Source organism: Suillus fuscotomentosus (assembly GCF_016647785.1).
Source record: "Suillus fuscotomentosus strain FC203 chromosome Unknown F5891scaffold_13, whole genome shotgun sequence".
Taxonomy (NCBI): Eukaryota; Fungi; Basidiomycota; class Agaricomycetes; order Boletales; family Suillaceae; genus Suillus; species Suillus fuscotomentosus.
This window is the reverse complement of record NW_024539525.1, coordinates 467,751-494,635: the sequence shown is the minus strand read 5'-3', so window position 1 is coordinate 494,635 and position 26,885 is coordinate 467,751. Positions and strand designations below refer to the sequence as shown.

Here is a 26,885-nt window from a genome sequence, read left to right as displayed (position 1 = left end):
GCACTCCCCTACAGTGGATCCGAAATTGCAACAATTAGTACTGCAGCCAGACCTTCCAACGCACTTTTTCTCGAATTCTTATTCCCGCAGGAGCTTTCTTTTCTAGATTGCTTTCTGTTACGACACGTTCTTCCTGTCAAACACGGTATGAGCATGACATTCAATTGTTTTACTCTGTGGGATCCGATGCTAATATGCAAGAGCGTCCAATTGTGTGGGACGAGTCACGTTGAAGCTCATCACAGGCTTGACAGTCTTGAACTTGATCCGAGTTATGACGATTTCGTGCGGGGTGCTCAACTTGGGCTTAGTGGGATTGCGTAACCCGGACAGTCTGATCACTGTAGTGTGGTGTCGGGCTACTTTGCAGGGTTATGTAGGCGGTTTTCTTTCACTAATTTGAAAGTGAGATGGGCTGATGGATCGCACAATCTTTATCGCGAGGTCCACGTATGTCCGATCTAACGCCCTACGTCTCTGAGCACCACGAGACTCGTCGGTACGGATGCCTCGGGAATAATACAGATGAGTCGTTCTGATACTGCCGTTATCTGCGAGTCAGATTTTTTAGTGCTGCTCTCAAAGGAGATCCTCTGAATGCGAGAAGCTCACCTTACCCCACATTTGGGTTCGGTTCGACAGGATAAACACGTCATTTTATAATTGCATGCTCGGAAAAAAGATAAATTCCTGGTTATGCATAACAATATATTATCATGTAGGTACTTATTATCAATTTCTGTGCCACAGAACTATAAAATTAAAACACATTGTCAATTGAGGGGTCTAGGTAAGAGCGCAAACCCACTATATGTACATCATCTACTTGGTTCAGACTCTTTCACTTCTCGTGTTCGAGGTCGTAGCGAGGCAAACAACGGCTTGCGTTTCTGTAATGGGGATGGTGGTTTGTTATCACCATCGCTGACAGCGGAATTGGCATGTTTGTGGTCACGTTCGGGAGCGACGGTTAAGAAATTGACGATAACAGCCCACAAGCTGTTGGCGCTTATATGACTGTGCTCTTGTAGGACGGCTTGATCAGCAATCCGCGCGAGCCGTCGAGCTTCATCTGTATCTCGCCGGGATACAATACTACTTGGTGGTGGACGCTCGTCTACGTCCAAAGCCCAAGCCCAAAACCAGCTGGCAGAGGCAGCTTCTAGACCTTCTTTGATACCTTTCACGGTATCGTGTGCCTTCCCCTTGCCATTTTTGGTCTGCGAACCATGCGAGCCTTGAAGTTGTGCAATGTTTTTCAGAACGTCTCTTCTCGAACGCTCGAGGTTGCGATGACGTTGCTTCTGGATGGCGTGTCGGTCTTTCGCGAACTTTTTGTCGAATTTAGCCTTCCCTTCCATATAGCGTCGCACGGCGAGCTCTGAAAGAACTCCTATGATTTCCGGGGGAGTATGAAATGCGCCCAAGTCTGCCTCTGGTTCCAGTGGTCGAAGTACGCCGGAAGTTGACACTCTTTCGCGAATCATGCCTTGCTTCCAGGAGGGGAGATTCTGCAAAAGAATTAGGGACATCAGCAGGGTTTTCAACAACATAATTTATAAAACATACTTCGTCATCGCAATATATCTTACTCTCTCCTGCAAATCGCTGTACTGTATCAGCGAAATCAGACGCACTGCCCTTGATCCCCTTGCCTCCTAAATTTACGTTATCCGAAGATCGATCTCGCAATGTGGATTCGAAAAGAGCGTTGTCAGATGCAGATTTTGGCACACTAGGTCGAGACAATGGAGGGAGAAGAGATGTGGATGAGAGCGGCAAAAGACAAGCGGAATCAGGAACATTAGACGACGTCAGGCTATTTGATTTGCCCTGGATGCGATTAAGGAATTCAGGCGTAGACAACGCACGGGAAAGCATAGAAAACCTCCCGACGACGGTGTGAGAAGATAAGGCGCTAGTAGTAGGAGAGACCATCGGACCGGAGGAAGATCTGGACAGTGCATTCATGCCTGTGACGTGCTTTGTGAAAGATGCAATTGCGCGGTAGCAAAATTTTCCCGGGGTAGTAAAAGAGAACAAGACCGGCAAAACATGGGCAGTATCTAGAGCGAAAGACTTAATTTGAGACCACAACGTAAATGATATCCTTACCATCATAGACCTGTAGATGAACTGCAGTTGGACTAAAACGGTCTTCTATCCCTTTGAGTGGTGGGTAAAGAGAGCGTACTTCTTCCCTGAGGGGATACCGCGAAGGATGAGCGGCTTTGTGAGCCCTTGATAGGTATTTTAAATGCTGAACAGGCTAAAATGTTAACGACTCACGAATAGATGGCCTCGTCTCTCAAAACCTCCTTGTCACTCGCAATGAAAAGTAAAGGCGGCAAGCCGCCCAGGTACGAGAGGGCGGGACTGACAAGTGGATGTCCCAGCAAGCTATTCTGGGCGTACATGTGCACCTGGTCTTCTATCACCAACAATTCACCTGAGTTGGTTAGAAGGCGTATGGCCTGATCTTCTTTCTTGTCGACTGACGGTAGCGGAGCAGTAGCGCCTACGTCAACAGGCATTTCACTGCAGGCCGATCTTTCGTCCTCCCCGGTTAGGTTAATCAATGACGCACCCCTTGAGTCCTGATATATGCTGACATTTGGGGAAGCTTCACTGTCGTGCTTATCTTGCTTCGATTCAAGGTGGACCATCTGACGTATCCGCTTGCGCAGCCCAGAATGGACGGTGATGGTCATTTCATCTGACGGCGGAGGCCACAAGGGACTAGGTTTCTGGAGCGAAAGTCCATATACAGGAATGACATCCTGAGTATTATTGGGTGAGCATACTGCGGCACAGTTCCGCTGATAGCCTACCGTGGCGGTGTTGGTGTGAATACTTGGGAAAGAGTGAGTTAAATCGCACCAAGGAGAAATCAAGATCCCTCCTGCAGGTAATGGGAGTCCAGTGTCGCGCAAAATTTGTAACAATGCGAGGGTTAGACCGCCCCCTGCGGAATCTCCTGCAACAACAATATGTGCTGGCTGTAATGGCCGGTGGGGCGCATCAGGAGGAGGTTTGATCAAGTAAAGGTCTACAAGGGAGGGCCTTTAAGAACTTTGTCCTCAAAACTTCCGAAAAGACGGTACTGACAAGCAGCAAGAAGATCTTGTAAGGCACAGGGAAAAGGATACTGCGGAGCCAGACGGTAGTTGATAGCTAGCTTCTGCTAAGTGACAGTCAATGTGATAGTGATGATGACTTACCAAAAACACGGCCGTTGATCTTCCTTGCATGCCGCTGGAGACTGTATCTGAATAACTCCAGTTAACCGATGAAGTTGCCAATCGGGAAAAGAACGAATCAACCTTTCCTGATCAACGCTCCCAAAATAATAACCCCCTGAGAACTGTCATCGTATGCTTTTGATTTAAACAAAGACACAGCATACCTCCATGAGCATACAGTATGCAGCGCATTTCGTCCATTTCTTCCTTGTAAATATTTCCCTCATTTGAGCTGGAGGCTGGCAGTCCACTTGAGGCCTGGGTATCGCTTTCGCTGGTGGGTATTTCCGTATTTGAGCTCTCTTTATGTTTCGCTTTGTTCCGTTTCTTCGCCTCTTGGTAGTCCTTGCGATCCGTGATCCACTCTGCATCGATACTAACAGAGGGAATTGAGTTAATGATGCCTGATTCACAGGCGCAGATATTATTACCCTTTGACTCCACGCACTTGCCACCACTTTGTACCACCCACTAACCGCTTGGCGAGTTCTTCTCCACCAAGCGCTTGGATGACGTAGGTGGCAGCCTCGTCACAGCAGGATAATGGGACTAGCAAACGAACAATATGGGATGAGGGAAGAAATGGTGTCCGGTTGTTCGAAAATGCTTGGACTTCCTCCACGGTGTGACTGAGTCACTGTCAGACACGAATATTCGCGATCGGGTTTGTGCACGCACTATGTCGAAGCCTCGAGGAAACTCTGCATTCCGCCCTAAGCTTGGGGCACTCGAATGATTAACTCCGAAACGTACCTTCACAATATTGAATGCTTCATGGTATAGAAGTTCATCCTGGTGCAACTGTGTTGCAAAGTTGGACCGTTGTGCATTCTCTTTCTTGATACGATCGAAGTAATGTTTGACCAACGTTTCTAGTACTAGTGGTCCCAGTCGCAGTCCCGCCTTGCGCGTCAGAGAGTTTGACATCTTCCTAAAGGCTCACCAGGGTGAAATGATGCGATTGAATGCCTCAGGCTTCCGTCGACCCTTGCCAGGTGACGGGGCCACGTGCAACTGAGAGCCGACGAGTTGATCTTCTAACCAGAAAGAAATTCAAAGAACTGTAAGCTGGAACGTGTAAAAGTCGAGGCGACCTTGTTTGGCGCGGTGGTCATGAAGTATCCGATGCGAACTGTTTGGTAAGCTCGGGACCAGCCCAAACATACGTCAGACTGGTCACGTTTGGTGCGCTGCCTTGCAGAATAATAAGACAACGGTCGGATTAACTATTTATATTAGCTAATCGTAAATTTCAAGAATCGCGTTGTTCTCAGCGATCAGATCAACGCCCGCTCAGCCCGCCAGCAAGAATGCTCAACTGGCTTGCTATTTTCACATGACTTGTCTCGTAATCACAAGTTTCACTAGCAAGTACTCTGATTACCATTGTACTATGTATAATGTCTCCATCAACACAAGTAACTGATCATCAACTGGCCCCACAGTACCTCAAAAATTATCTGAACCTTGACTCATCTCTTGAATCCTCATTGTAAGCGTCTTGGCAACTCGATATCTAACTCAGGATGAACACAATGCGGCGATCCTTGAAGCGAGCTTTGACGTACATTCGTTTTTCTTGTCTACCGTGTACAACAACTTCGTCACTATGGTCCATTTTCCCCACTTAGCAGGGCACGAGGACTCTCACCTTGTCCGGGAAATCTACTTAAGTTGGACCTGCTCAGGCAGTATGGCACTCATCATCTAGATTTTGCTTCCTGCCTGCTATACATCCCAACTTGAAATCTATCCACCAATACTCATTTTTATAGTCACCCATACCATCCTCCAATGGCTTTTAACCTCACAAATATCCATGTACACAATCTGACGGGAATGGTCGTGACGACCGACAAACACGCATTCGGCAGTGGAAACTTCGCAGATGTTTGGAAGGGAATTTACACCGTGCGAGGTCATCAATATACCGTACGTGCTACACGGTCACTGGTGACGTATAACGCACTCATATTCACTCATCGATGTAGGTAGCTGTGAAGATCTTGAGACCATCACTTCTGTCAGACAGGCATCTTGTGGACAAAACCATACGGGTATGGAGATCGTTTATTCATAGGTCATCCTTTTTACTTAGTCTGCTTCAGAAAATTTTGCGAGAGGCAAAACTTTGGAGCACGCTGAATCATCCCAACGTGGCTCGATTTATCGGTGTGTACTATCAAGATGTACGGGGGTATTCTATCCCTCGTCTAGTGTCAGTGTTTTATAAGAACAGAACACTGAAAGACTGTCTGGTACATATGCACAATGACCAGAGATTGAAACTTGTATGTATCAATTTCATTCATAGTCGCTCAGATTCAATTATGTCTGGACAGCTTCGCCAATTTTTTTCTGGATTAGAATATCTGCACTACAGAAGAGTCATCCATGGAGATCTCAAACCTGTTAGCACACAACTTTTATCTGCGGGAATAGTGACTTATACTCATTGTAGACAAATGTTCTCATTGACGACTCTTGGAATGCAGTTTTGACGGACTTTGGCCTTTCCCGTGTCATCAAAGCTTCTGGTTTCACGACGACTAATGTAAAAGCGGTTGGCACGTTCCGTTACATGGCACCAGAGTTGATGAATCCCGTGAACACCACTTCGGCAACAGCACCGCTACCCACCGTGCAATCGGACATCTGGTCGGCAGGTATGACGGGTCTAGAGGTGCGTTAAAAAATCATTGTCGCCAAAATTGCAGATACTGAGTGTGTTACTAGATTTTATCTGGCAATGTGCCGTACGCCGATCAGAAGGGATATGGCGAGCTCATCTATTGTATCTGTAGAGGGAAAATACCCAACAGGAATCTTTACCTTCGTGTGTCAAGAGGTATGTGGTCAATGCTGACGGATTGCTGGAAAAACGATGGGATGCGACCGGCTGTATCCGAATTGAAAGGGTACTTGGATCGCATCTATCCTGGTTTGCAGTAAGCTACCTAGTGAAACTGTCACATATGTAGATACAGAACGTTCTTCACTACACAGGTTAATAACACGGACTTGACGAACAATGCTATAGTTTTGGTTTTATGTCAATAGCGAATCCATCGCCTTCTAAGATCGACTTTGCCAACCGACCAACCAAAGGAAAGAGTTGTGGGTGAAGGAAAGCCTTTTCCGAGCTCGCCTGCCGCCGCGCATATCTGGCAGCAATACCTTGCGATATTATAGCAAGCTTAAAAACAACCAGGTCAATATATACTATCCCGTATCTGGGTATGGTACGTACCCGGAAGAGTATCCAACTACGGACAAAGACCATCTCTTTAATGGGATATGGTTGGTTGGTCAGCCTGCAGTACTCGCGCTCAAGGTCTTCTAAGGGTATAGGGACATCTTTTGTAGCATTCTTGAACGGCCTGATGATTGTGAATTCAGTGAGCGGGGAATCCTTGGGTATATGACGGGCGTCGATTGCCCATGGTTGAGTAAGGTTTGCGAGGTCAGCAAGCTATGCAGTGAATTCAGATCAAGATGCAGAAGACAGTGATCGGTGAACGTACTGGACTACCTAGAGTACATAACTCCCAGTCCAGTATGCCAATTATCCGGTTTTCTGTTGGATGAAATATCATGTTGTCAAGCTTGTAGTCCCCATGGACAATCCGCAGCCCAGTTTTACTCTCGTCTGGGAGGTGCTTCTGGTACCAACCGACCATTTCTTCGAAATACGGAATATTTCCTGTTGCTTTTCCTGTCTCGATATCTATAGCCTGGGATTGAGCAACCGATACGCGTGTAAAAGATTTGATTTGACGGGGGAAGTAATCAGTCGTGGGACCAAAGGTCTTGAGACCTAATTGGAATGGGTCGAGAGAGGCCAATGCTGCCAACGAGCGGATAGCTGAGAGCCAGCTTTAGGTAACCAGGCTTAGCATCTTAATACAATAGAGATGGCAAAAAGTACCATTCTCTTCGATCCTGCTGTGGCAGTTCCAGCAGCCTGGTGTCCGTGAATATTCGCCCTTCGAGGTACTCCATGATATAGAAAGGAGTGCCAATAACGCTACTGTCCTCGCATAGGACAAAAGGTTGCGGGACAGGGACTGTCTGCTCTGGCTTTGTGGTTGGACTGATGTTGTATCGGTGCAATGCGCTTAACATGCGGTATTCGCGCTCGATTTGGTGAGCAGTTGAGGACAACAACTGACCCGCTGGCTTTTTTCGCAACACAAATCGTGTCGCACTGAAGAGGTATAATTTAAATGGGACCTAATACCTGACAAAGGACAAGCTTATACCTTGCATCGGTCAGGAAGTATGTGGGATTGGACTTAGTAGTCCGATGTCATCATGATGTAAGCCTGTGTATATTGAGTCATGAGCGTACCTGTCCAAACTATCCTGCCAGTCAGCCCTGCAATCTCGCCTCAATAGATTGCGACCGTACCTTGAACTGTTGTACCTGTACGGGAATAGCGACAACCGGCACATGGACCTCCAGGTATGTATTAAGCTTCTTGATGTCGATGTTGGCGCGCATAGTACCATACTCGCCTCCAGTGCTTTTTGGCGCGCTATCAGTCATAATATCGAAGGCTTCGAGGTTGAACGTTTGAACGTTCAATTCAAGGTGTTGCGGCGCTCCACGGTGCGCCCACTGGGGCCGAGTCACGAGCGCTGGAAGGCCGGAATGTAGCCGTGCCCGAACTTTCACACTGGGAGAAACTGTCTTAATAGTTTTTTTAAAATTCCCAACCCACTCAAAATCACAATGATGAACGTGTTGAAAGTAGTCGTATGAATTATAACAAAATCAAGCTACTTGTGCATGTAGTACTTTGCTTGCCCGAATCCCGAATGTTCCACGTTTCTCGGACTCTTTCAGGCTGATGTAAGCGTTACGCGGACTCCCTAAAATTTTGAATCACCGTGTCCAATTTGCTAGTCACCTCTTTGACCTCTTCCGCCATGTTCACTGCAGCTCGTGCCTTCCGTAGTGTTGCCCGCACCGGCAACTATGCCGTGCGTAGTGAAGTTGTCTTACTGACCGACGCACTGATAACCCTATTTCCAATAGGCTCTATCGCGGTCTTCGATCGCGAGGAATATGAACACCAAAGTTTCCGGTGAGCTTCGTATCTCTACTCTCAGCTCAAGTTGCTCAATTGCACTGCAGGACCTGTCGTCGGTATTGACTTGGGTACGACAAACTCATGTGTTTCCGTCATGGAAGGGAAGACGGCGCGCGTGATTGAAAATTCCGAGGGTGCCCGAACGACACCTTCCGTTGTCGCATTCACGAAACACGGCGAACGTCTGGTTGGCTTACCCGCAAAACGCCAAGCTGTCGTCAACCCTGCCAACACTGTTTTCGCATTCAAGCGGTTGGTTGGTCGGCGATACAAAGACAAGGAGGTACAGGAGGATGTAAAGCATTGGTGAGTCTAGTGTTGGACATACCATGTAAAAAGTTGCTCATTATGGGCAGGCCTTTCTCTGTCGTAGAAAAAGCCGACGGTCGGCCAGCGGTAGAGGTCGAGGTTGGTTCAAAGAAGCAGCAATATGTATGTCTCTTCCTCTCCTGGATCCATTGCTGTGTCCTCAACTCAAGCTATCTTTTCTAGTCTCCTGAAGAGTTGTCGTCTATGGTTCTTGTAAAGATGCGTGAGACCTGCGAGCAATTTTTCAACAAGAAAGTCAAGTAAGTCATCTATGCAAGTAGCATGAATCTCAGCTCATTCTTTTTAGCCACGCTGTCATTACGGTACCCGCTTACTTTAATGATGCACAACGACAAGCAACAAAGGATGCTGGTCAAATCGCAGGTCTTGAAGTGCTGCGGGTGATCAATGAACCTACCGCTGCCGCTCTTGCTTATGGTTTGGATCGCTCTGATTCGTCAGTCATTGCTGTTTATGACCTTGGAGGTGGTACCTTTGATATCTCAATCTTGGAGATGCAGAAGGGTGTCTTCGAAGTCAAGTCAACCAACGGCGATACTCACCTTGGCGGTGAGGACTTCGATATCGTTCTGCTCAACCACATCTTGGCAGAGTTCAAGAAGGAGTCTGGCATCGACCTCAGCCAGGACCGTATAGCCATTCAACGCATTCGTGAAACTGCTGAGAAGGCCAAGATCGAGCTTTCGTCAACATCGCAGACGGAGATCAATCTCCCCTATATCACCGCCGATGCATCTGGTCCCAAGCATATCAACATGAAGCTTGGACGTGTGCAGCTGGAGAATCTTGTTGAACCTCTCATCAAACGTACCATTGAGCCGTGCAAGAAAGCTCTTTCTGATGCTGGTGTGAAGGCCAGTGAAATTGACGAGGTCATCCTCGTTGGCGGTATGACTCGTATGCCCAAGGTCTCCGACACGGTTAAGAGCATCTTTGGTCGCGAGCCCAGCAAGGGTGTCAACCCTGATGAGGCTGTCGCCATTGGTGCCTCCATCCAGGGTGGTGTACTTGCAGGCAACGTCACAGATATCCTGCTCCTTGATGTTACGCCCCTATCACTTGGTATCGAGACCCTCGGTGGTATCATGACCAAGCTCATCAGTCGTAACACGACCATCCCAACAAAGAAGTCCCAGGTCTTCTCAACTGCTGCTGATGGCCAGACCGCCATCGAGGTTAAAATCTACCAGGGCGAGCGTGAGCTTGTCAGGGACAACAAACTTCTTGGCAACTTCAACCTTGTTGGCATTCCCCCTGCTCCCAAGGGTGTTCCTCAAATCGAGATCACCTTCGACATCGATGCTGACGGTATTGTCAATGTATCTGCCAAGGACAAGGCTACCAACAAGGACCAGTCTATGACTATCGCCTCGTCTTCCGGTCTCAGTGACAAGGATATCGAACGCATGGTTTCAGATGCCGAGCAGTTCGCCGAATCCGACAAGGCTCGTCGTGATCTCATTGAGGAAAGCAATAAGGGCGAGTCCGTCTGCTCTGACACCGAGAAAGGTACGATTTATTTCTTGATTCCCGCATCCTGCTAACATGCGCGCCTATAGCCATGAATGAGTTCAAGGACCAGCTTGACGCCACCGAAAAGGAGAAGGTGACCAAGCTTGTTACTGAGCTTCGCGAACTTGCTGCCAAGGGTCAGGCTGGCGATGGCGCTGTTACCTCTGAGCAGATCCGGGAGAAGATCAACGAGACTCAACAAGCCTCGCTCGGCCTCTTCCAAAAGGTGTACGAGAAGCGGAATGCTGAGAACGCTGCCTCAGAAAGCAGTTCGGAGACCAAGGAGGAAAAGAAGGATTAAGCACCTTCGCCCATCTTCCCACCTTAGCCCTTGTTCCGTCCGCAGCTCCCATCATCTTTGCTGCATCTTGGTTTCTTTCATCGCATCGCTCTTTCGTCACAACACATTCATCCACTCTGCACTCACGCCCACTCGCATCTTCTTAGATTAAGAGAAAAGTACCGCTCAGACATACTTTAGTACTTACATGATTCTGATTTGTACTCGGCCGCTGCACAGTTTATGTAGCAGTCGGGGCATATCTGTTTTTTATTATCTGACAATGCCCTCCCCGCTCAGTTTGTATGTATTTGCATAGGATTTTTTGCGCAACATCACATGCAATTATTTCAGTGCTACTAATGAGATTGCCCCAGCCTCCTGCATCGGAATAATTGTGCTTGCTGCACTGTACAGCCTATATATATGAGCTACATGGTGCGCTCGGTTTGTTCATGCTCGATAGTTTGTTATTGCCTGCAGACTGGCTAAAATGGTAATGGTCTGTCTGCTCTTTTCATACCAAGGTTCATTTTAGCTGGAGAAATTTAAGTAATGGGATTGTGATCGCGACTCTGTCAATTCCAGCCACTAGTTCTGCTGAGCCTAGTGATACACCCTACGAAAAGATGTATGAAGTTGTACTATGGTTGATGCAAAGACATCTACTCTCCCAAATCGTTGTACCATGGAGCGCTCCATTGATGGCACTTACTTTGACACATTCTTCCCTCACTTTGCTGTTCTTCGTATACTCAAATCTTCTTCCGCCGAAAGCCGGCCCTGTTGATCCTATTTCAACCTCCCGTGATATTTAGAACGATTCCGGTAGAAAAGCAGGAGAGTTAGGAAGAACCTGAAATTTCCGAGGGTGTTGGAGAGACAGGTAGCACTGCGAGTGTCGCATCGAAAGACCAAGGATATATGGATTTCAGTAGAACGAGACTTGTGAAGCCCGCAACGAGAGTCACGCTACGTCAGACACAATCTCAGACAACGAAGTCCTTTAGGACGTCCACAAACCTGGCGCTAGTCAGGTCCAGGAACTCGTGATTCAATACAACTCTAACGATACATATCAAATGCAATTGATACCCAAGTCTTCAGCAATGATCATCGCAGCCCGCTCTCCGATGAGAAGTGCCGTCGAATACGTGTTCTGTGTATATCATCAGAATCGCACATCTACAATCCCTTGTTCAGTACCCACCGTGCCAACGTTCAATGGCGAAATAGACATATCTGCAACTTTCAGGTTCGACACGCCGTATACATTTAGCCGAGCGTCGACTACTCCTTGATCTGCCTCCGATTTCATGGCACAGGTCCCAAGCTACAGATACAAAGATCAGATATGAAATTATGAAAAGTTCGGCCGTACACACCGAGTGATATGTTGTTTGTACTGATGTTCGATTCGGTTTTTACCATGACAATGGAGATGGCAAGTCAGTACTTACCGATGTCGCGGTGGAATCGATCGATCGCCTCGTCATCTTCGGTAGTGTAGAAGATGTCAGGCGCATTCAAGTCCACTGGCCCGGAGGCTTCTCTGCAACCTGCAGCGCTTCCCTCGGGGAAATCAGGATGACCGGTAGTGACTTCACCTCGGTAGGAAGCCATGCGTCGAAAAATTTCGCGTGTCTTTTTGTACGCGAAGTTAAGAGGAACAATATCGGATGGACTGTATGGAGTGTCAGAGTCATGCAAAGTGCCTTGAAATGAAAAGCGTCCACTCACTCATCTAGGAAACCAGTTGTAAAGTCCATTGCTTCTTTGCCGTTCTCTGTCACGTTGATATGAACACTTCCAACAGACGCGGGGTAGAGCTATCGAAGGGATTCAGAAAGAAATCACGCGGTAGACGGAAATCAGTACTGTATAATAAGCGGCACTCATGTAGTTGCGAGGAGGAAGGGTACTCGAGAGCAGCCTCGAGAGCGGTTGAACATATCTGGTTGACATGTGCATTTCGTATCATCAAAGCCAAGCGATACTCAATACCCACGCACCCTGAAAAAATAGCAAATATTGCAACAGCCTTGTCTAGGCGGTCCTGGAAGAACTCCTTCCAGCGTGGTTGAAAAGCTGGATCCATGGCTTTTAATTCCTCGTCATCAGGACGCCATTTGATTTTTGAATCGAGGCCACTGGGATTCCAATCAGCACGATACCAGCAGTAATAACTTGCACCGACTTTTGTGCAATCAATGACTTGCCGCTGCTGTTCCATTGCGCAAGACTTTCTACATTTGGGTAGTTGTAAAGTGCTGCAATCGTGGTGAGAGTATGCTTACCCTGTAGAATACTGTCCCCACGCCAGAGGGGGTCCATGGTAACAGCCTCGTCAGCAGCCAAGTATGAAACGAAGACGAGATTGTGATCTGACCGTCCTCAGCCAAGCTCTTAGAATAAATTAAAAGCGCACCTTGATAATTTTCTCCGACGCCAGGTAAATTCACCACTTGCTCAATACCGCACCGCTTGAGGATTGCCTTGGCACCAATCCCAGACCTCTCCAAAATGGTCGGGGAGCCGAACGCCCCAGCAGAAATAATAACAAGTTTTGATGCTCTCGCAATACTCGACGACTGATCCGCGTCTGGGCAGGACACTGGGTCGTTGATGAACTCAACACCTACAGCACGCTTGCCTCTTTCATTTGGAAAAGCCGTCAACAGTTTGCTGCAGCTGCGATCCCAGGTAGCCACTTACTCGAAGATGATGCACTTTACGCGCTTTCCATCCCAGACGTGTAAATTTGGGTTGTGAGCTTGGTTGTAGACATAGTGGTGAGCGGTGTCTGAACGCCTTCCCGTTGTCCCGTCAATGTACCTTTTCTGCATGGGCTAAAAATTCCCAATGAACTACGAGTACAGGGACGCACTTCTGACATGGCTGAGACAGATCTGGTTAGTGGTCGCAGATAACGAAGATAGATCATAGCTTACACTGTATGTATTGCATGTTTCTAAATCATCGGTGTCATCGGCATACTGCCTCTTGTGATACGTCGTGCCAACCTGGATGAACTCGTCGGAGATACCCAATTTACAACCACCAGAGGACACTTTGATAGGTCCGTCATAACCGTGAGTTGGACAATCGGGCTGCACCTCGTATGTTTCCAGCTATAAAGGTATAAGCAATTTGAACAAATATCTTGAAAACGAATTCGAGACCTTCTTCATGAGGGGAATCAAATTCTCAGATTCCCAACCATTGACTCCCCAATCATCATAGTCTGAAGCTGGTGCGCGAGTGTATATCATAGCTGTCTGATTATTAGGGTCTTGGTCACTGTTGCAAGTATGCTACGTACAATTCACACATGAGCCTCCACCGACGCAACGACCGCAGGGAACGATTGGTACACGGTCATTGAGACGAGGAGATGGATTTCCGATGTTGAATGTGACTGTGGTGCTCGTGGGTGCATGGTTGAAGCGAGATCGGAAGGGTTGCACATGAATAGGTTTATTGAGGCTGTGTTGACCCGCTTCCAGAATCAAGATTCTCAACGAGGGATCATATGCAGCTAAGCGACCCGCGACAACACAGGCTGTAGTACCGCCTGTACAGAATGACGTGTAAAGAGGGTAAACCACTACAAGATGATATTTGCATACCTCCAGCAAAAACGATATCGAATTCTGACAGGACTGGATGAAACATTAATATGGAGGATTACTTTCAGGCTGCCCCCCGCTGCTTCCATCTTATAACATTCATCGAAGTGAAGCCTATCGTGGCGTCACATCGGTAGTTGGCGCTCATCAGGGACTTGCGACAGGTCACGATCAAGACTGCGATGAATGGCAATAATGACTCGGACTCTGCTTTGTCTGGATTCATCCTAAAAATAAGTATCTTGATCGCCGTGGCTTCGAGTCAGCTCGGGACTTTCCTGTCCACCTCTGCACTCTCGAGGACCAGGTCAAGTGTACGAGAGACGACTTCTAGCTTGTCGGGGGGAATACTGCTGTTATTACGTAATACGACTCTAGGTCCGTGACATTGACTCCTCCGAACTCAGGCCACACCCACCGTCCCATGTACCAACCACGTCTGAAGCGGGTGTGTGTGATATTCCGCGTAGAATCCCCTGGTGCAACGCCTCTGAAGAAACCGACGAGACGCGACGAAATCTCAGAGATCTCGGTGCAACATTACAGCAGGTTTGTACCATCAATCTGAGGCCCAAGAAGAGATGTCCTGGAACATCCCTGTCGCATCTGCACGAACGCTTCGCTTCATAGAAAAGCTCATGGATAAAAAGGTGGATAACGCGAGGCTCGAGTGGAACTCAGATGGAGCGTGCACATGTGAGTCAAAGGAATTGCATCATCGTTCCGTTGTTATGTGTCAGATAACTAATACCCTTGACGCTGTACTATGCGTATGAGTCAGTTGATGTGGCAATTGTATCAAGTTCAGACTCACCGAATGATGTCAAGCCTACCTGATCGAAGACTCGTAACTTAGCAAGTGCGGGCCTAAGCCGGAAGCAAAGTGTCGTTCCTGCCATATTTAGACTGCTATTTATTGTCACGATAGGCCAGTGGCGAGTTCGGGGAACTTCAAGTTACTCTTTGATCACCATAGCAAAGACCATGACAATAGCTGCAGCTCACAACTGACCCTGGCCGGAGTCCAGTCCAGGAAGCATGGCTTTTTTGAACGATGTGACTGATGCCTTTTGTCTGCCTCACTCTGTTCCCAGCACCAGCTTCTCTCAATAAATATGAGGCAGAGGTAATCTGATCAATTTCCTGTTTTACGACTCCACAGCTGACTGGAGCAGCTGCTGCTTATTATTTTGATAGTACGACCCGTCAAGACGGTATGACAAGCACCCGCACCCATCGCCCACCCCTTGCACCATTGGACCCTTTCACACTGAGACCACAAGTCTCATGGAAGCATCATTACTCGCCAACAATCATACCAATATACCCAGTCACCGAATGCCTCCTGAGTCCCGACTCACCTGAGTCACCCGAGTCACCTCTGGCTATCCGTTCTCGACGCGTCCCCGCACTTATACATCGCACACCCCTCGCACACCACCGCGCGCTACAGCTTCAACAACCAATACAATGCCGGAGTGCCGAACAGGATGACATTGACGAAATTATGTGCTTCCTGAAGCGCGTTTCGCGGTGCATTATGCATGTGTACCAGGTGATCCTGGCAGTTGTAACATCGATTTTTCACGCAACGATTTCCACCGTTCAATGGTTTGCCGTCGTTGCTTTTGTGATTGAGGTGATGATGATGAGCACTCCTGTGAGTCTGCTTTCAAATTCTGGTAGATTGTTTTTAACGACGTCCGTCAGTCCATGTGGGGTGATCATGGGGGTGGCTTCATAGGCCCGATGGTCGAGCAGCTCACAACAGCAACTGCAAATAGTCACGTGGAGACTACTATCGCACCACATGCCCGCGCTAGCGAAGCGACGGTTCTGCACTTCCTATCTGAACAAATAGACCAGGCACATAATGTGTTAACGTTGGTCGAGGGACTAGGCGACAACGCATTTTTTGCACATCATCATGCCAAGTACGTAGCAATTCTACTGCCTCGAGATATCGAAGCTCAACCACAATCAGTGTGCAACGCTTTCTGAGCAGGTCCAGAGGCAACCCTCCATCCGGGGGAAGTAAAACAGAAGTCGATCTCACTGTCGACTTCAGAGGTCTTGACTCCACTCTCATCCAGACCCTGTCCCCGCACGGTTTCATTGGGAGAACAGTAAGTCGAATTGCTTTTCATAATATCATGGCACTCATTGGTGTCAGATCTCCCATGCCCTAGACGAGGTATCATATCACTCTAAGCGTAGTCAAACGGCCTTTCCTACAAGAAGTGCTGTCTGGGAATCACGTATAGATAGCGTGTACCTACTGGCGTCTTCTAATCTGCTTCTTGAATACTCCTCTATTTTATCAAAGACGGAGAGCATTATACCCGACCTGGGAGCTCTCCATCACCAGTTATCACGCAATCTTCCAGAAGTTCTGACGAACATGCAACGCCGCCAAGCAAGACGCTCGATATGGGGCATTTTTACCGGTCAAAGACTAAATCCCAGAGTTGTTGAGGAAGAAAGCCTAGAGGCCTTTGTTGCGGGCTTGGAGACTGTTCTTATCAACCTGCGACAGCTCAAAGCTTATCTGGAATGGATCACAAACCAACTAGTGAGTCCTATTCGCCTCCGTTGAACTCACCTCGCTCAATGATTTGCATGACAGAGTCAACGAACTCTCTTATCAAGCGCCTCAACGGCTTTATCATCTGGTAACCGTTCCTGTTCATCTGCGCTCAGGAATCTGTTGGAACGTGCAAGCAGAGCCTCAAAGAAATGGAACAACTGCTGCCGTTGCCCAGACTCTGGCAAGGACTCGCCGACAGCTCCGACAAGGCTGGAATTTAATATCCCTGGCAGTCGTACGCTGCTAATAGTGAGCTGATTCATTAGGCAACATTGATATGTTTTAATCTTACATTATAATTATGCTAATTATGCAACAGTATGATATCATTCGGCTAATGAAGGTGGTTTGGATATTGTACGATAAGATTGAAGATTGAATTACTTTGCTTGCAAGATTTCTCTGAGGATACAATTAATCAGTTCGGTCTTCGACGCCTCGACTCTCAGGGACCCTTCCAAGTTCGGAGTCTGGACACCCGTGTAAGGTAGATGAGTTGGAAGATAAGTACGTGTTAATTGTCAGCAGCAGTACGTTTCTTGTCCTCGTGTCCGACAGGATACCATTTCCGCAAGACAAGCTCGTGTTGATACGATGGTAGATTCGACAGACCGCATTGACATCTATCAGGGCCCGCCATGATGTTGATACTTAGATCGTGCAATATGAAGTCTCAGGATTTATGCATAACAGATTTCTTGTATGTTTAAATGCTAGATAATTAACCATTCATGATGTCAACTTGTTTCGTACTAAGGTAAAGCCCTGCCAGCTCTGAGAGCCTTTGCAACCTCGCTTTGAGCTTCGTCGCGAAGATACCGATCATAGATAACCTGAAGCTTGTCTTCATCCTACGTCAAAAATCCAATACATGAGCAAGAAAAACAACTTTGAGCTCGGAACACTTACGCTCGTGGTTTTAGTGACGCTCTCGCGCGTAGCCAAGCGTTCCGCATACTCACTCCAACCATCACCTACTTGCGCTCTGTCATACCCCCGGTGTTCAGCAAGAATATACTCCCGGGCTACCCATGGCGCAATAACGACATCGATCAAACCGAATTCTTTTCCTGTAAAGTACGGGCCCTTGACCTGCTGCGCGAGCTTTCTCTGCGCATCATAGAGTTCCTGGCGCGCAGCGTCTCGTTGTTCTATGCTTTGTGCTTGGAGAAGACGATACCAAGCTGGAATGATCGTCTTCGACGCGTGGTCGATCCACAGGCGTGTGTGCGCGCGCTCAAATGGATCGGCGGGGAGGAGGTGAGGCTTATGGTTAGGGTAAGCCTCCTCAAGGAACTCGCACAGGATGAGCGACTCGTAAAGAGCCTTGCCCTGGTACTCGATTGCGGGGACGAGGCCCTTGGGGTTGATATCTGTGCTCGTGTGATGAGCGGACGTTAGGCATAAGTGTCGACCACGTACCAAGGAAATGCTTCTCCTTTCTGTAAGGGTTGACTTCCTTGTATTGGTATGGAATGCCCTTTTCCTCTAAGGAAATCCAGACCCGCTGGTTGAAAGGACAGAACTGGATGAGACGCACATTCGCATGTGAGCGCTCAACGTCATGGTATGATGGAGTGGAGAAACTCACCCACCCAGAGTAGAACACCAAATCCTGCTTCGCTTGGTGTTCCGCTACTGTCTCAGCAGCGTTTCCTGTTGCGGTAGGATAAAGATTCTCGTCGGGGAGAGCCATGTCAGTGTCGCTGGATGGGGGAAACTGCGCAAGATTAGCCTCCGACTCGTCTCAGGGGGTACAATAAGTACTGTAAGCCATGATGTCAGCTGATGAGTTTTCTCACGACGGTGCAGCCACTGCTTCCTTTTATATTTGCTCCACGCGAGATGTCAAACTAGTAATGGCTTGGGTTGCTCGGATCATGATCATAATCATGGTAGAACTAGTATTGTACTCGAGCCATCTTGCTGAGGAATTGCAACAGTGCCATCATCCGCGCTCTGTACCCTTGCAGTGTTCCGGTCAGCACGCACATCAACCACCTTTACCGCCTCTCCTTCCATATCATCTTCCGTATTCGGCACGCCAACACCTTGCGAAGGCAGAGTAGCGCGTCGTACATTCATAACCTTGATACGTGGAATCTTGACATGACCACATTCGATCGGTATCAAATTCCACGAGAGCTTTTCCTCGGAACCCGGTAAAAGTATCGGAAGGCGACCATTCCGCAAGCCAGCCACGACAAACGCATCAGAGGGATCGAGATCAAGGGCAACAGTGATATTGGCGGAGCGAGAGGAGTGCCGATTGCGGACTGTTAAGTATATGGTCGTCGGCACGTGGAGCCTTGCAAAGCTAGGGGCGTCGAGAAGGGCGATTAACTCGTCCTGCGGAATCATGAGTGTCGGAAGTGTAAACCGCGTGGTCGACTCCCTTCCACGACCTCCGTCAGGAAGCATCCTGTCGCGTATGTTTAAGAATCATCGTCGATGTCGCAATTATACAACATTACCTTCGCCAGACAACTTTGTAGTTGCCAGGACCAGTGATTTTTTCTTCGCCCAAAACCTGCTCCTCCCGTGGACTGAGTGAGATCCTACTCACATTGCAGAACTCATCGCCAGGGAGGTATTCTGATACATTTATCTAGCCAAATCATATGGTCATATGGTAAGACTCACCATCTGGAAACATATCATCACTGTTATCATCTGACGAGCAGTCAAGTACCTTTGCAAGCGGATTATTCTTTTTGAGGGATTAATTACCAAAGTAGTGGCACCAAATTCATTCTACCCACCTGACGATGCAACTTCAAGCTCTCAACCACCAAGCCACAAGGGGCTAAACACTTTATTCTTGTTGTAACCACAGCTATCCCGCCATAGGAATCATCCCAAAAGTCGTCTTCTACTGTAGACAGATCTGCCAGAGCAGGCATAGGGTCCTTGCTTCTCCTGTACGCCACGTCATATGTGACCGCCAGAGCTCCGGATGTCGGAATAACGATAGTTTGCAACTTCTCGCAGGAATCGATAGTCGCGTGCTCACTCAAAGAGCTCGAGCTGTGGGGTTCTGCGTCTTCATCGCCTTCACTCGTGGATTCAGGCTGGACTGAAGTGGATTGAATAGATATGTCTAACATGCGATCACCAGGAGCACCGCTTCCCACGAGGTAAAGAGTCTTGGTAGCCGACACGCCCGGGGCGATGGTGCCGAGTCGAATGCCTTTGATCAATCCGGATGAACGCTGGTCGTTGAAGACGATGTACTGAGCTTTTTAGAAAGGGACATGAGTACTGTAGATTGGTAAGAAAATGAACTATCTGACCTGCTTGATCCACTTCCGTCGGCTGCAACAAGACGTCAACAACAACATCCAGATGTCGCTCATCAACATTTGTGATATCGATGGCGATTGGATATTCTTCATCGAGTAGTGCCGGTGCTTGGTGAGATAGCGAGACGGCGAGTTCGTGAGGACGATGTCGAACACTGGATCAAAGACAGTTGTTCACGATATCTATTGCGCTCATCGGAGGCGACTCACACAACACTAGAACAGTCATCTCTTCCAAGCTGAAGAAACCGGATGGGCTGGAGTGAAGTCAGCCAGCGCGGCACGAGTGTAGATATCTCATGAGAGGCACATGGCTCGTGTGGCATTTCGACAGTCCATCCGTTTTGTGCAAGTACCACAGTGATGCCCACGACCTGCAGACGGACATAAACTATCTGCCATACCTTACTAATAACACTCACGGTAAGCAGCCCAGGAGCTTCAGATGATATACTCCCAGAGACCACAAGTCGTTCGCCTGGCCTCCAGCGAAGATCAGCACAAATTTCCTCCAGTTCTTCATCTTCATCTTCTGGCACTACCTCTCCAATTTTCACCAGCCGGACAGCCCTATCTGCCACTTGGCCGTCCGTGGGAGGCGAATGTCGGAGTACCACAGGGCAATAACCGTCGGAGAGCGTAATAGTCACGGAGTCTATCGGAAGAGTGGAGAGATCTATGTTCGTTGGTGTAGAAAGGGACAGTTGAAATCCGGCCTCTTCACCAACCTGCACTTCGGGCACCCAAAAGACCAGCATGGTGTCCACTCCATGTCAATCAGTAAAAATGACATGAGAGGACATGTTTCCATTAGCTCACATAACGGGTCAGATTCTTTGAGGTCCACAATGAGTGGCTTTCCTGGTGATACAGGAACCGAACTCTACATGAACCAATTCAATTCCAATCGCCTCAAAGATAAGGCAGGGTGCCTTACCTTGAGTACCGCCAATAGGTCATCCTGTAGGGTTCTCGACTCATTGACATCTTGCGCTGAACGACGTCATCACACTGTGCAACCACCTTCAAAGCATTATACGTTACTTACCATACCCAATCATCTCCACGAGGAGCGTCGCCATAAGTTCCACGTCGCTAAGCTTCTGCGCACAGGCATACCACGTTGACAAAAGCGGTCTGAGCATGTGTTTCCATTTCTCCCTTCGGTACGTCTTTGCTATCCGCTCGAAGAATCTATACACCGCCATTTGGTTTATTTCTTGTACGATAAAGATGAAAATGCATACCGTACTGCGACATCAAACTTTTCAGACTCGTAGTATGTATGCGCGATGCGGTAAGCGATCCAGAGTGTCAATCGTCCTTGACTCGTGGTGGAGCTATGTTTCTTGAACACCTCGTAGGATTTGGTATAGAGCTGAGGCGAAAAAAATCGTCATCATTTAACTGCATTACAAGTCAAACAGAGCACTGCAGACCTCGAGAATTAATGACAAATGGTCAACTTTCTTCTCATTTGCGTATCCTGGGGCCGCACTTGTCCCTTGCGAGATAGCCTCCTTAGGGTGGGATATGATTGAAGGCTCGATGTTAGGAGACAACAAACTTACCTCGTTGACCAAGAACCTCTCCCTGCGTGCTTCTGTGCACCGGGCGGCCATGTAGTAGTAATGCCCTGGATGCTGCAAGGCGTGGCTAGGATTCAACCCGAACGCTCGAACGGCGTCTAGCTCTACGGGCGTGCCTGCCGATGTCACACCAGCCGTAAGCGAAGGAGATGAGTTTGTGGGGAACGTCAATGAAGAATTCGATCCTTGTTCTAGAAGCTCTGCGAGGACGCGGTGCCTGGAAGACATGATGAAAATTTATTGGATATGTTTGGATATGAGAGACGTACTGTCTCGCCATCCAACTCCAATACTCAAATGTCTCCTCGCCTATGCCCCATCCCCGTGAAAAATCTGCGAACCGGCGCATGTGGGAGTTGTGGTGCGAAAGTGCAAGCGAGTGCTCGCTATTGTACAGATATAGTTTGGTTATCTGTCGGTCCAGTTGTAAGAGTGATCATACAAGGCGCATACACTCGCACCTTCACATTTATGGCGTCTGCAAGGACTTTGGCCTCTGCCCAGCGCTTGGTTCGAGGGGGGAGGATGGCAGTCGATCCGAACATAATCATGAGCGTCGCGTATGCATCCTGATAGTGTCTAAGAAACTTAGTTTTCCAATCTCTTTGACAACGAGAACGTGACGGACTTGAGCGCAACCTCGTCTTCACCTCTGAACTCTGCAAAACATGCCATCTTGTATTCATACCGCACGGTCCACCCTTCGGGACGTAGTGGGCGGGTGTTCGCGACGCCCATGGAAACAAGAGCCGGAGGGTTGTACGATGAAACAGATTGGGAGTGCCGATTACGCTTACGCCTGACACGCTTGGAGTGCGATGTATAGTATTCGAGTGCAGGTTCATACAGGGCGTCTTGTAAACTAGAATATCATGAATTGCAGCCGTAGAAAAAGATTAGTATGCCCTTACCTGCGTGCAAAATCATTCAATTCAGATGTACTAACTGGACTAAGGACAAACAAGGCTGCACGGGAGTCAAGCCCGCTCTGTCTTCTGATGAAGGTGAGGCGGCTATCCAGTGACGGGTCATCTATTACACAGTTAGAGACTCAACTTGACTATGACAAATGGACGATATACCGAGCATCCTTCTAGTTGCAAGTAGCACGACGGTCAATTTGATACCGCGCTCATTTGTCGTCTTCTTTCGAGCTGCAATCTCAGCGCTGAGATCATTATCTCTTCTTCGTTCCTCCTCTGTTTTATCGCGTTCATGTTCCGGGTCTGGTGGGTCCAACGGAGATCGAGCATGTATCGCAGGTGCCTCAAACAATCTGAGGAATAGAACAAAGACGCTCGGTAATAGCTGAGTGTGTTTCCTTATCCATATAGGCGCAATTAGGCCGTCAGGATACAAGGGTGACGAAGGTGTCAAGGGCGAAAGCGGTGAATGAGCAGATGCATATGCAAGATCCTCCGGAGGAACAAGCTTGCGAGGAGGGAATCGGACGTCTTTCCCGACGAGGATCATTTGAAACGCCCTTGTGCGCTCTGGTGCCCATATCGCGACTTTGTGCTGGGACTGAAGGGCATCTCGGAGGCGCACAATGAGGCTCGCGAAATGATCCTGAATCTTGGTAGGTGCAGGCGGGGAAGATTGAGTTTGACCTGGCGATTGTGGAGTACTTGGAGGGGACGTTGACGGTGCAGATGGTAGGTCAAGGCCTGCAACAAACATTACTGGAGCGAGCTGGACCAAAAGCTCAGCCGGGTAGGAATTCATTCTGGCTATTCCCAATGATGAACTTCACTAAACCGATACTGGGATAGCAGTTTAACAGTTTCCAAAGCAAGAAAATAGAAAACAATCAAATATCATCACCGTATACGAGGCCCTACGAGACCACCGAGAAGACTTACTAATTATAGTATTCTGCAAAGTACTCATCGTGGGAACGAACTGTCGAGTTTCTTCTACGCATACGTACTACCATGATCAGCTGGCCTACGGACCAAAGTCACTGAGAAGACCACTGATGCTGAAATGGCAACTCAACAACGACGTCATTAAATGCGACATATAAGAAGAATGTTGGTTCATCTTTGTCGTTCACATTCAAACCACTACCTTCAAAACTGAAACCTACATTCAACCAACGCACTCTGCATTAAGATGGACAAAGACTGCACTTGCATCAGTGACTGCGGGTGAGTATTCACTTGCTAAATGCTCTATCATAGGCTTAAACTCGTCCATAGCGCATGTGCCCCCTCGGGTACTGGCTGTACTTGCCCCAAGAATAGTTGCGACTGCGACAAGTGCGACAAGTGTGACAACAAGCCAGAAGTATGTCGTTGATTGCACTTCTAATTTGCCCTGGTCCTCATAACATCAGTGCGACTGTGGCCCCTCAGGCACTGGTTGTACTTGCCCCAAGAATAATTGCAAGTGTGACAACTGCGACAGCTGTGTCAACAAGCAACACTCCTCACAAGTATGTCGTTAATTGCACTCCTAATTAACCCCCGGTCCTCATCACATCAGTGCGACTGTGGTCCATCGGGTATTGGCTGTACTTGCCCCAAGAATAATTGTAACTGCGACAACTGTGACAGCTGTGTCAACAAGCAACACTCTTCCCAAGTACGTAGTTAATCGCACTTCTGACTCGCCCTGACCATCACCACATCAGTGCTACTGCAAAGGTACAGGTGTCAGCTGCGACTGTACCAATCAGCAGCGGGCATGCAACTGTGCAACGAAGTGGTCGTCTACATGATCACAGATTCATCAGAAGATCCCGTCAAGTATTCAACCCCTTTAATTTGTGACGACCTCTGTATTGGTACCGCATGATGTTGTATTACTATAGTAACCAATAGTTCTTTAGGTCGTCCTCTTCGTGACATTGTCTCCTCTTGAATCCGAAAATACAAGAAACCTCAAAACACGTGACCCTTGCGAGCGCGTACCTGCTATTTTCGGATGAAGGTAACATGGTGAGCGTTTTTGTATAAGAAGCAACTGACCCAGTCGTGATTTTACCATTCCCTCCCTCGTATCTCTCGGCTTATTGATTAGGTCTCCGTCTCGTTCACTCATTAAGTCTCATTTCCCGCTGCTCTTCAAACACAACCCATCGCATATACCTCAATCCATTCTATACCCGTCCAACATGTCCTCAGTGACCCTCCGCATCATGTCCCTCTGGGTCATCCTCTTTTCAATATCTGCAATGGGTAAGCATATCATCCTCAGCTCTGTATCTTACAAAAATTGACTTTGCCGATAGTTGCAGCGTCACCCACACCAATAGATCCCCAACTTGCATCGCTCATCACGAACAATATGAATCTGAATTGCGGTCAGAGCTGTCAGGAATTTAAGGGCACGCAACAACTGGTAATGTTCATTCTGAATATGATGCATGCTCTTCTCATTTGCGTGTACCTGATAGAATAAGAATTTTGCCTTGACGTCTGCATCGAGCTCAAATTCATTCGTACTTGGAGCTATACTACTAGCCGGTGGCGTTTTGGTAGCATAATGAGGGTATATCGTTACGAAGCGGCTTCCAGGTCGGACTCTGACATTTTGATGTACTGTACTTAGTGCAGTTGATGTAGCAGTAAACATCAGTGCTGTTTCTAATGCTAGTGTATAATGACAAGAGACATTGATGGGCTTCACTGATACTGGTTGACGAGGACCCATATGTGCAAAGACCAAACTAATTCGGCATACCGAATCAGTACTACGGCGCAACCATGCACAGGCAAAAATATTTTCAGAGTACGATTGGACGACAAATTGCACAGTAGATGCAAGAGAAAGCGACTACATAGTAGACTAGCAAGCATAAGAGTGTTCACTATCAGTCTTCAGGAACAAGGAAAGTCGGTCACGAGGGAAGGGGAATCGAAGAATGTCATCGAGACAGATAACAGAAAGAGAGGAGCGACCGTCTTAAAGTTCAGTTGACACAACTGTGCGCTCCTGGAAAGCTATTGAAATCATATCCGCCTCCGCATCAGAGTTGTCCATGAGCTTTGCATGATATTGTCGAACACTAAGGATGAGGCGTGGTCCCAGCACAAACATCTGTATGACCGAGAGAATTTGACGAACACCATCATAGATCTGAGCTCCCACAGCAAGTGAGTTCTATAGAAGTGATAAATAAGTCGTGATCGCATGCAGATATCAATGATACATGGGCGTACCGCCTGTGGAGACAAAAAACCGAGATTGAAACAAGAAACAGCAGCAAAGCTGGCAGATACGGAACTTTAGCAGGCGAGTTAAACCATATTAAATTAGGAGTTCACCTTGCGAAGTAGACGATATGAGTCTGTATTAACGCTGTAAAACAGTCCCCCCAATTGTCCATCCCTTCGATGGTCGTTGCAGTTCACGGAAGTGTTTTACAGCAATCCAGGTTGCAAGACACAGTGCGAGGACTTCCCATACAGTGGAGAGTATCCATGTCATGGAAAGCAGAATCAAGGCGTCTGCCTCGTTATCATAGTTAGTGCACTGATAGGTGCCGGAGAGAATGAGTTCCTCTAGTATTCATCTGATCAGCATGATACGCTCGAGCCCTTCAAGTATAATTTAACGCTTACTCGCTTCAGTATGCCTGCTTATAATTGCAGTCATTACGCCGCATGCAATTGTGACAGCCGTGAAGATTACAACGAGAAAGACAAGCACGTTTCTGGATCGCTGATGCATGGCATACAAACGAGTAATCATGATCGCTTGGATAATGTACTATCAGCCAAGTAAACATCGCTGAGGTATTGTAGCAAAGTGGCTCACCACCTAACATAGCATTTACCGCCACACCTATCCAATTTAGTACGGAGTACATATCATTACCTGAAAATCCCAAGTTGGGTTGGCGTTGAGTGTCCGAGGGTCAGATGTTCCACACAATCTCACATCTGTTGCGGTAATTTTATATTAAATCAACAAGCTGCTCGAGAACCTTACTCACTCCTGCATAGCAGTCAATTGGGCGACGATGCCAGACATCAATATAAAATACTCACTGGTTTTGTCAACGAGACTGTCGGAAGAGATTCTGTATGCTGTCAATCAGCAGAAACACGCGCGGTATAGGTCAAGGGACATACGCAGCATGTTGATGCTGATTGTGAGAAATGACTGAGTATCAGCACAGAGCACAATGCCAGACTTGAAGGCATACATAATGTATACTATTCCCATGTAGCGCACCTGGTAATATTTTGAATTCAGCAAAACTTCTCATCTTCGCGTATAACATGAGTTACGCACGCCGATATACAGGACTGTCATGAAAGACCAGCGACGATTCTGCCCAGAATTGAGTACATCATCTTGTCGAGGCC

At 47.8% G+C, this 26,885-nt stretch overlaps 10 protein-coding genes across 10 annotated transcripts; 5 read left to right on the top strand and 5 right to left on the bottom strand.

Annotated features, from left to right (window-relative positions):
- Positions 1 to 672: 672 nt before the first annotated feature.
- On the bottom strand, positions 673 to 4,442 carry F5891DRAFT_1019105 (uncharacterized protein). The gene is made up of 12 exons (XM_041361072.1): positions 3,996 to 4,442; positions 3,921 to 3,943; positions 3,674 to 3,871; positions 3,407 to 3,618; positions 3,324 to 3,357; positions 3,222 to 3,268; positions 3,109 to 3,174; positions 2,832 to 3,049; positions 2,290 to 2,780; positions 2,116 to 2,240; positions 1,570 to 2,066; positions 673 to 1,511 (listed from the first exon to the last, which is right to left on the bottom strand). Exons 1-12 carry the CDS (start codon positions 4,167 to 4,169, stop codon positions 819 to 821), a joined length of 2,778 nt encoding a protein of 925 aa, XP_041228962.1. The 5' UTR covers positions 4,170 to 4,442; the 3' UTR covers positions 673 to 818.
- Positions 4,443 to 4,684: 242 nt separating this feature from the next.
- F5891DRAFT_99207 (kinase-like domain-containing protein) lies at positions 4,685 to 6,235 on the top strand. Its single transcript, XM_041378162.1, has 7 exons — positions 4,685 to 4,734; positions 5,018 to 5,174; positions 5,234 to 5,299; positions 5,351 to 5,533; positions 5,585 to 5,653; positions 5,704 to 5,925; positions 5,979 to 6,235. Exons 2-7 carry the CDS (start codon positions 5,037 to 5,039, stop codon positions 6,192 to 6,194), a joined length of 894 nt encoding a protein of 297 aa, XP_041228961.1. The 5' UTR covers positions 4,685 to 4,734; positions 5,018 to 5,036; the 3' UTR covers positions 6,195 to 6,235.
- Positions 6,236 to 6,276: 41 nt separating this feature from the next.
- F5891DRAFT_947264 (kinase-like domain-containing protein) lies at positions 6,277 to 7,791 on the bottom strand (the record flags this gene model as incomplete). Its single annotated transcript, XM_041374726.1, has 7 exons — positions 6,277 to 6,438; positions 6,493 to 6,714; positions 6,767 to 7,118; positions 7,171 to 7,449; positions 7,505 to 7,536; positions 7,594 to 7,602; positions 7,654 to 7,791. The coding sequence occupies 7 exons, from the start codon at positions 7,789 to 7,791 to the stop codon at positions 6,277 to 6,279; spliced, it is 1,194 nt and encodes a 397-aa protein (XP_041228960.1).
- Positions 7,792 to 8,174: 383 nt separating this feature from the next.
- On the top strand, positions 8,175 to 10,481 carry F5891DRAFT_977948 (heat shock protein; the record flags this gene model as incomplete). The annotated part of the gene is made up of 7 exons (XM_041376747.1): positions 8,175 to 8,228; positions 8,284 to 8,332; positions 8,383 to 8,644; positions 8,695 to 8,770; positions 8,831 to 8,907; positions 8,955 to 10,177; positions 10,228 to 10,481. 7 exons carry the CDS (start codon positions 8,175 to 8,177, stop codon positions 10,479 to 10,481), a joined length of 1,995 nt encoding a protein of 664 aa, XP_041228959.1.
- Positions 10,482 to 11,108: 627 nt separating this feature from the next.
- Positions 11,109 to 14,410, bottom strand: F5891DRAFT_1276515 (GMC oxidoreductase-domain-containing protein). The gene is made up of 15 exons (XM_041370238.1): positions 14,090 to 14,410; positions 13,783 to 14,034; positions 13,643 to 13,734; positions 13,412 to 13,591; positions 13,348 to 13,358; positions 13,176 to 13,295; positions 12,889 to 13,115; positions 12,658 to 12,844; positions 12,473 to 12,610; positions 12,339 to 12,414; positions 12,201 to 12,289; positions 11,921 to 12,144; positions 11,846 to 11,865; positions 11,671 to 11,793; positions 11,109 to 11,619 (listed from the first exon to the last, which is right to left on the bottom strand). The coding sequence occupies exons 1-15, from the start codon at positions 14,133 to 14,135 to the stop codon at positions 11,539 to 11,541; spliced, it is 1,866 nt and encodes a 621-aa protein (XP_041228958.1). The 5' UTR covers positions 14,136 to 14,410; the 3' UTR covers positions 11,109 to 11,538.
- A 651-nt stretch (positions 14,411 to 15,061) lies between these two features.
- On the top strand, positions 15,062 to 17,019 carry F5891DRAFT_99056 (uncharacterized protein). The gene is made up of 6 exons (XM_041378088.1): positions 15,062 to 15,215; positions 15,265 to 15,749; positions 15,800 to 16,023; positions 16,074 to 16,215; positions 16,263 to 16,661; positions 16,716 to 17,019. The coding sequence occupies exons 2-6, from the start codon at positions 15,306 to 15,308 to the stop codon at positions 16,932 to 16,934; spliced, it is 1,428 nt and encodes a 475-aa protein (XP_041228957.1). The 5' UTR covers positions 15,062 to 15,215; positions 15,265 to 15,305; the 3' UTR covers positions 16,935 to 17,019.
- A 301-nt stretch (positions 17,020 to 17,320) lies between these two features.
- On the bottom strand, positions 17,321 to 18,450 carry F5891DRAFT_1019057 (glutathione S-transferase). The gene is made up of 4 exons (XM_041361071.1): positions 18,268 to 18,450; positions 18,099 to 18,201; positions 17,586 to 18,049; positions 17,321 to 17,527 (listed from the first exon to the last, which is right to left on the bottom strand). The coding sequence occupies exons 1-4, from the start codon at positions 18,370 to 18,372 to the stop codon at positions 17,429 to 17,431; spliced, it is 771 nt and encodes a 256-aa protein (XP_041228956.1). The 5' UTR covers positions 18,373 to 18,450; the 3' UTR covers positions 17,321 to 17,428.
- Positions 18,451 to 18,473: 23 nt separating this feature from the next.
- Positions 18,474 to 23,383, bottom strand: F5891DRAFT_1019055 (Gryzun, putative trafficking through golgi-domain-containing protein). The gene is made up of 18 exons (XM_041361070.1): positions 22,650 to 23,383; positions 22,479 to 22,599; positions 22,196 to 22,429; positions 22,029 to 22,146; positions 21,837 to 21,979; positions 21,550 to 21,784; positions 21,418 to 21,498; positions 21,226 to 21,356; positions 21,027 to 21,172; positions 20,916 to 20,971; positions 20,798 to 20,861; positions 20,401 to 20,744; positions 20,189 to 20,352; positions 19,970 to 20,133; positions 19,439 to 19,914; positions 19,320 to 19,386; positions 19,151 to 19,271; positions 18,474 to 19,098 (listed from the first exon to the last, which is right to left on the bottom strand). Exons 1-18 carry the CDS (start codon positions 23,290 to 23,292, stop codon positions 18,567 to 18,569), a joined length of 3,840 nt encoding a protein of 1,279 aa, XP_041228955.1. The 5' UTR covers positions 23,293 to 23,383; the 3' UTR covers positions 18,474 to 18,566.
- A 414-nt stretch (positions 23,384 to 23,797) lies between these two features.
- F5891DRAFT_1019053 (uncharacterized protein) lies at positions 23,798 to 24,525 on the top strand. Its single transcript, XM_041361069.1, has 3 exons — positions 23,798 to 23,856; positions 23,906 to 24,153; positions 24,203 to 24,525. The coding sequence occupies exons 2-3, from the start codon at positions 24,007 to 24,009 to the stop codon at positions 24,287 to 24,289; spliced, it is 234 nt and encodes a 77-aa protein (XP_041228954.1). The 5' UTR covers positions 23,798 to 23,856; positions 23,906 to 24,006; the 3' UTR covers positions 24,290 to 24,525.
- F5891DRAFT_1276512 (uncharacterized protein) lies at positions 24,526 to 25,199 on the top strand. Its single transcript, XM_041370237.1, has 3 exons — positions 24,526 to 24,749; positions 24,803 to 24,912; positions 24,968 to 25,199. The coding sequence occupies exons 1-3, from the start codon at positions 24,686 to 24,688 to the stop codon at positions 25,055 to 25,057; spliced, it is 264 nt and encodes an 87-aa protein (XP_041228953.1). The 5' UTR covers positions 24,526 to 24,685; the 3' UTR covers positions 25,058 to 25,199.
- Positions 25,200 to 26,885: the final 1,686 nt, after the last annotated feature.

What these genes read in the sequence shown, in the direction of transcription:
- F5891DRAFT_99207 (XM_041378162.1), top strand. Translation starts at nt 5,037, where the DNA reads ATGGCTTTTAACCTCACAAATATCCATGTACACAATCTGACGGGAATG. An exon ending in TGCGAGGTCATCAATATACC is followed by an intron (nt 5,175 to 5,233) that starts GTACGTGCTACA and finishes TCATCGATGTAG; the next exon opens with GTAGCTGTGAAGATCTTGAG. An exon ending in ATGACCAGAGATTGAAACTT is followed by an intron (nt 5,534 to 5,584) that starts GTATGTATCAAT and finishes ATGTCTGGACAG; the next exon opens with CTTCGCCAATTTTTTTCTGG.
- F5891DRAFT_1019055 (XM_041361070.1), bottom strand. Translation starts at nt 23,292, where the DNA reads ATGAATTCCTACCCGGCTGAGCTTTTGGTCCAGCTCGCTCCAGTAATG. An exon ending in GATGACTGTTCTAGTGTTGT is followed by an intron (nt 20,134 to 20,188) that starts GTGAGTCGCCTC and finishes TCTTTGATCCAG; the next exon opens with TGTTCGACATCGTCCTCACG. An exon ending in GACGGAAGTGGATCAAGCAG is followed by an intron (nt 19,915 to 19,969) that starts GTCAGATAGTTC and finishes CTTTCTAAAAAG; the next exon opens with CTCAGTACATCGTCTTCAAC.
- F5891DRAFT_1019053 (XM_041361069.1), top strand. Translation starts at nt 24,007, where the DNA reads ATGTCGTTAATTGCACTCCTAATTAACCCCCGGTCCTCATCACATCAG. An exon ending in ACAAGCAACACTCTTCCCAA is followed by an intron (nt 24,154 to 24,202) that starts GTACGTAGTTAA and finishes TCACCACATCAG; the next exon opens with TGCTACTGCAAAGGTACAGG.
- F5891DRAFT_1019057 (XM_041361071.1), bottom strand. Translation starts at nt 18,372, where the DNA reads ATGGCTCTCCCCGACGAGAATCTTTATCCTACCGCAACAGGAAACGCT. An exon ending in TGGTGTTCTACTCTGGGTGG is followed by an intron (nt 18,202 to 18,267) that starts GTGAGTTTCTCC and finishes CGTCTCATCCAG; the next exon opens with TTCTGTCCTTTCAACCAGCG. An exon ending in GCGTCACTAAAACCACGAGC is followed by an intron (nt 17,528 to 17,585) that starts GTAAGTGTTCCG and finishes TTTTTGACGTAG; the next exon opens with GATGAAGACAAGCTTCAGGT.
- F5891DRAFT_1276512 (XM_041370237.1), top strand. Translation starts at nt 24,686, where the DNA reads ATGTCCTCAGTGACCCTCCGCATCATGTCCCTCTGGGTCATCCTCTTT. An exon ending in CTTTTCAATATCTGCAATGG is followed by an intron (nt 24,750 to 24,802) that starts GTAAGCATATCA and finishes CTTTGCCGATAG; the next exon opens with TTGCAGCGTCACCCACACCA. An exon ending in TTAAGGGCACGCAACAACTG is followed by an intron (nt 24,913 to 24,967) that starts GTAATGTTCATT and finishes TGTACCTGATAG; the next exon opens with AATAAGAATTTTGCCTTGAC.
- F5891DRAFT_1019105 (XM_041361072.1), bottom strand. Translation starts at nt 4,169, where the DNA reads ATGTCAAACTCTCTGACGCGCAAGGCGGGACTGCGACTGGGACCACTA. An exon ending in TTCCTCGAGGCTTCGACATA is followed by an intron (nt 3,872 to 3,920) that starts GTGCGTGCACAA and finishes ACAGTGACTCAG; the next exon opens with TCACACCGTGGAGGAAGTCC. An exon ending in AGATATATTGCGATGACGAA is followed by an intron (nt 1,512 to 1,569) that starts GTATGTTTTATA and finishes ATTCTTTTGCAG; the next exon opens with AATCTCCCCTCCTGGAAGCA.
- F5891DRAFT_99056 (XM_041378088.1), top strand. Translation starts at nt 15,306, where the DNA reads ATGACAAGCACCCGCACCCATCGCCCACCCCTTGCACCATTGGACCCT. An exon ending in ACGGTTTCATTGGGAGAACA is followed by an intron (nt 16,216 to 16,262) that starts GTAAGTCGAATT and finishes CATTGGTGTCAG; the next exon opens with ATCTCCCATGCCCTAGACGA. An exon ending in AATGGATCACAAACCAACTA is followed by an intron (nt 16,662 to 16,715) that starts GTGAGTCCTATT and finishes TTTGCATGACAG; the next exon opens with AGTCAACGAACTCTCTTATC.
- F5891DRAFT_1276515 (XM_041370238.1), bottom strand. Translation starts at nt 14,135, where the DNA reads ATGTTTCATCCAGTCCTGTCAGAATTCGATATCGTTTTTGCTGGAG. An exon ending in TGAGTGCCGCTTATTATACA is followed by an intron (nt 12,290 to 12,338) that starts GTACTGATTTCC and finishes TCCCTTCGATAG; the next exon opens with CTCTACCCCGCGTCTGTTGG. An exon ending in TCGATTCCACCGCGACATCG is followed by an intron (nt 11,866 to 11,920) that starts GTAAGTACTGAC and finishes ATCGAACATCAG; the next exon opens with TACAAACAACATATCACTCG.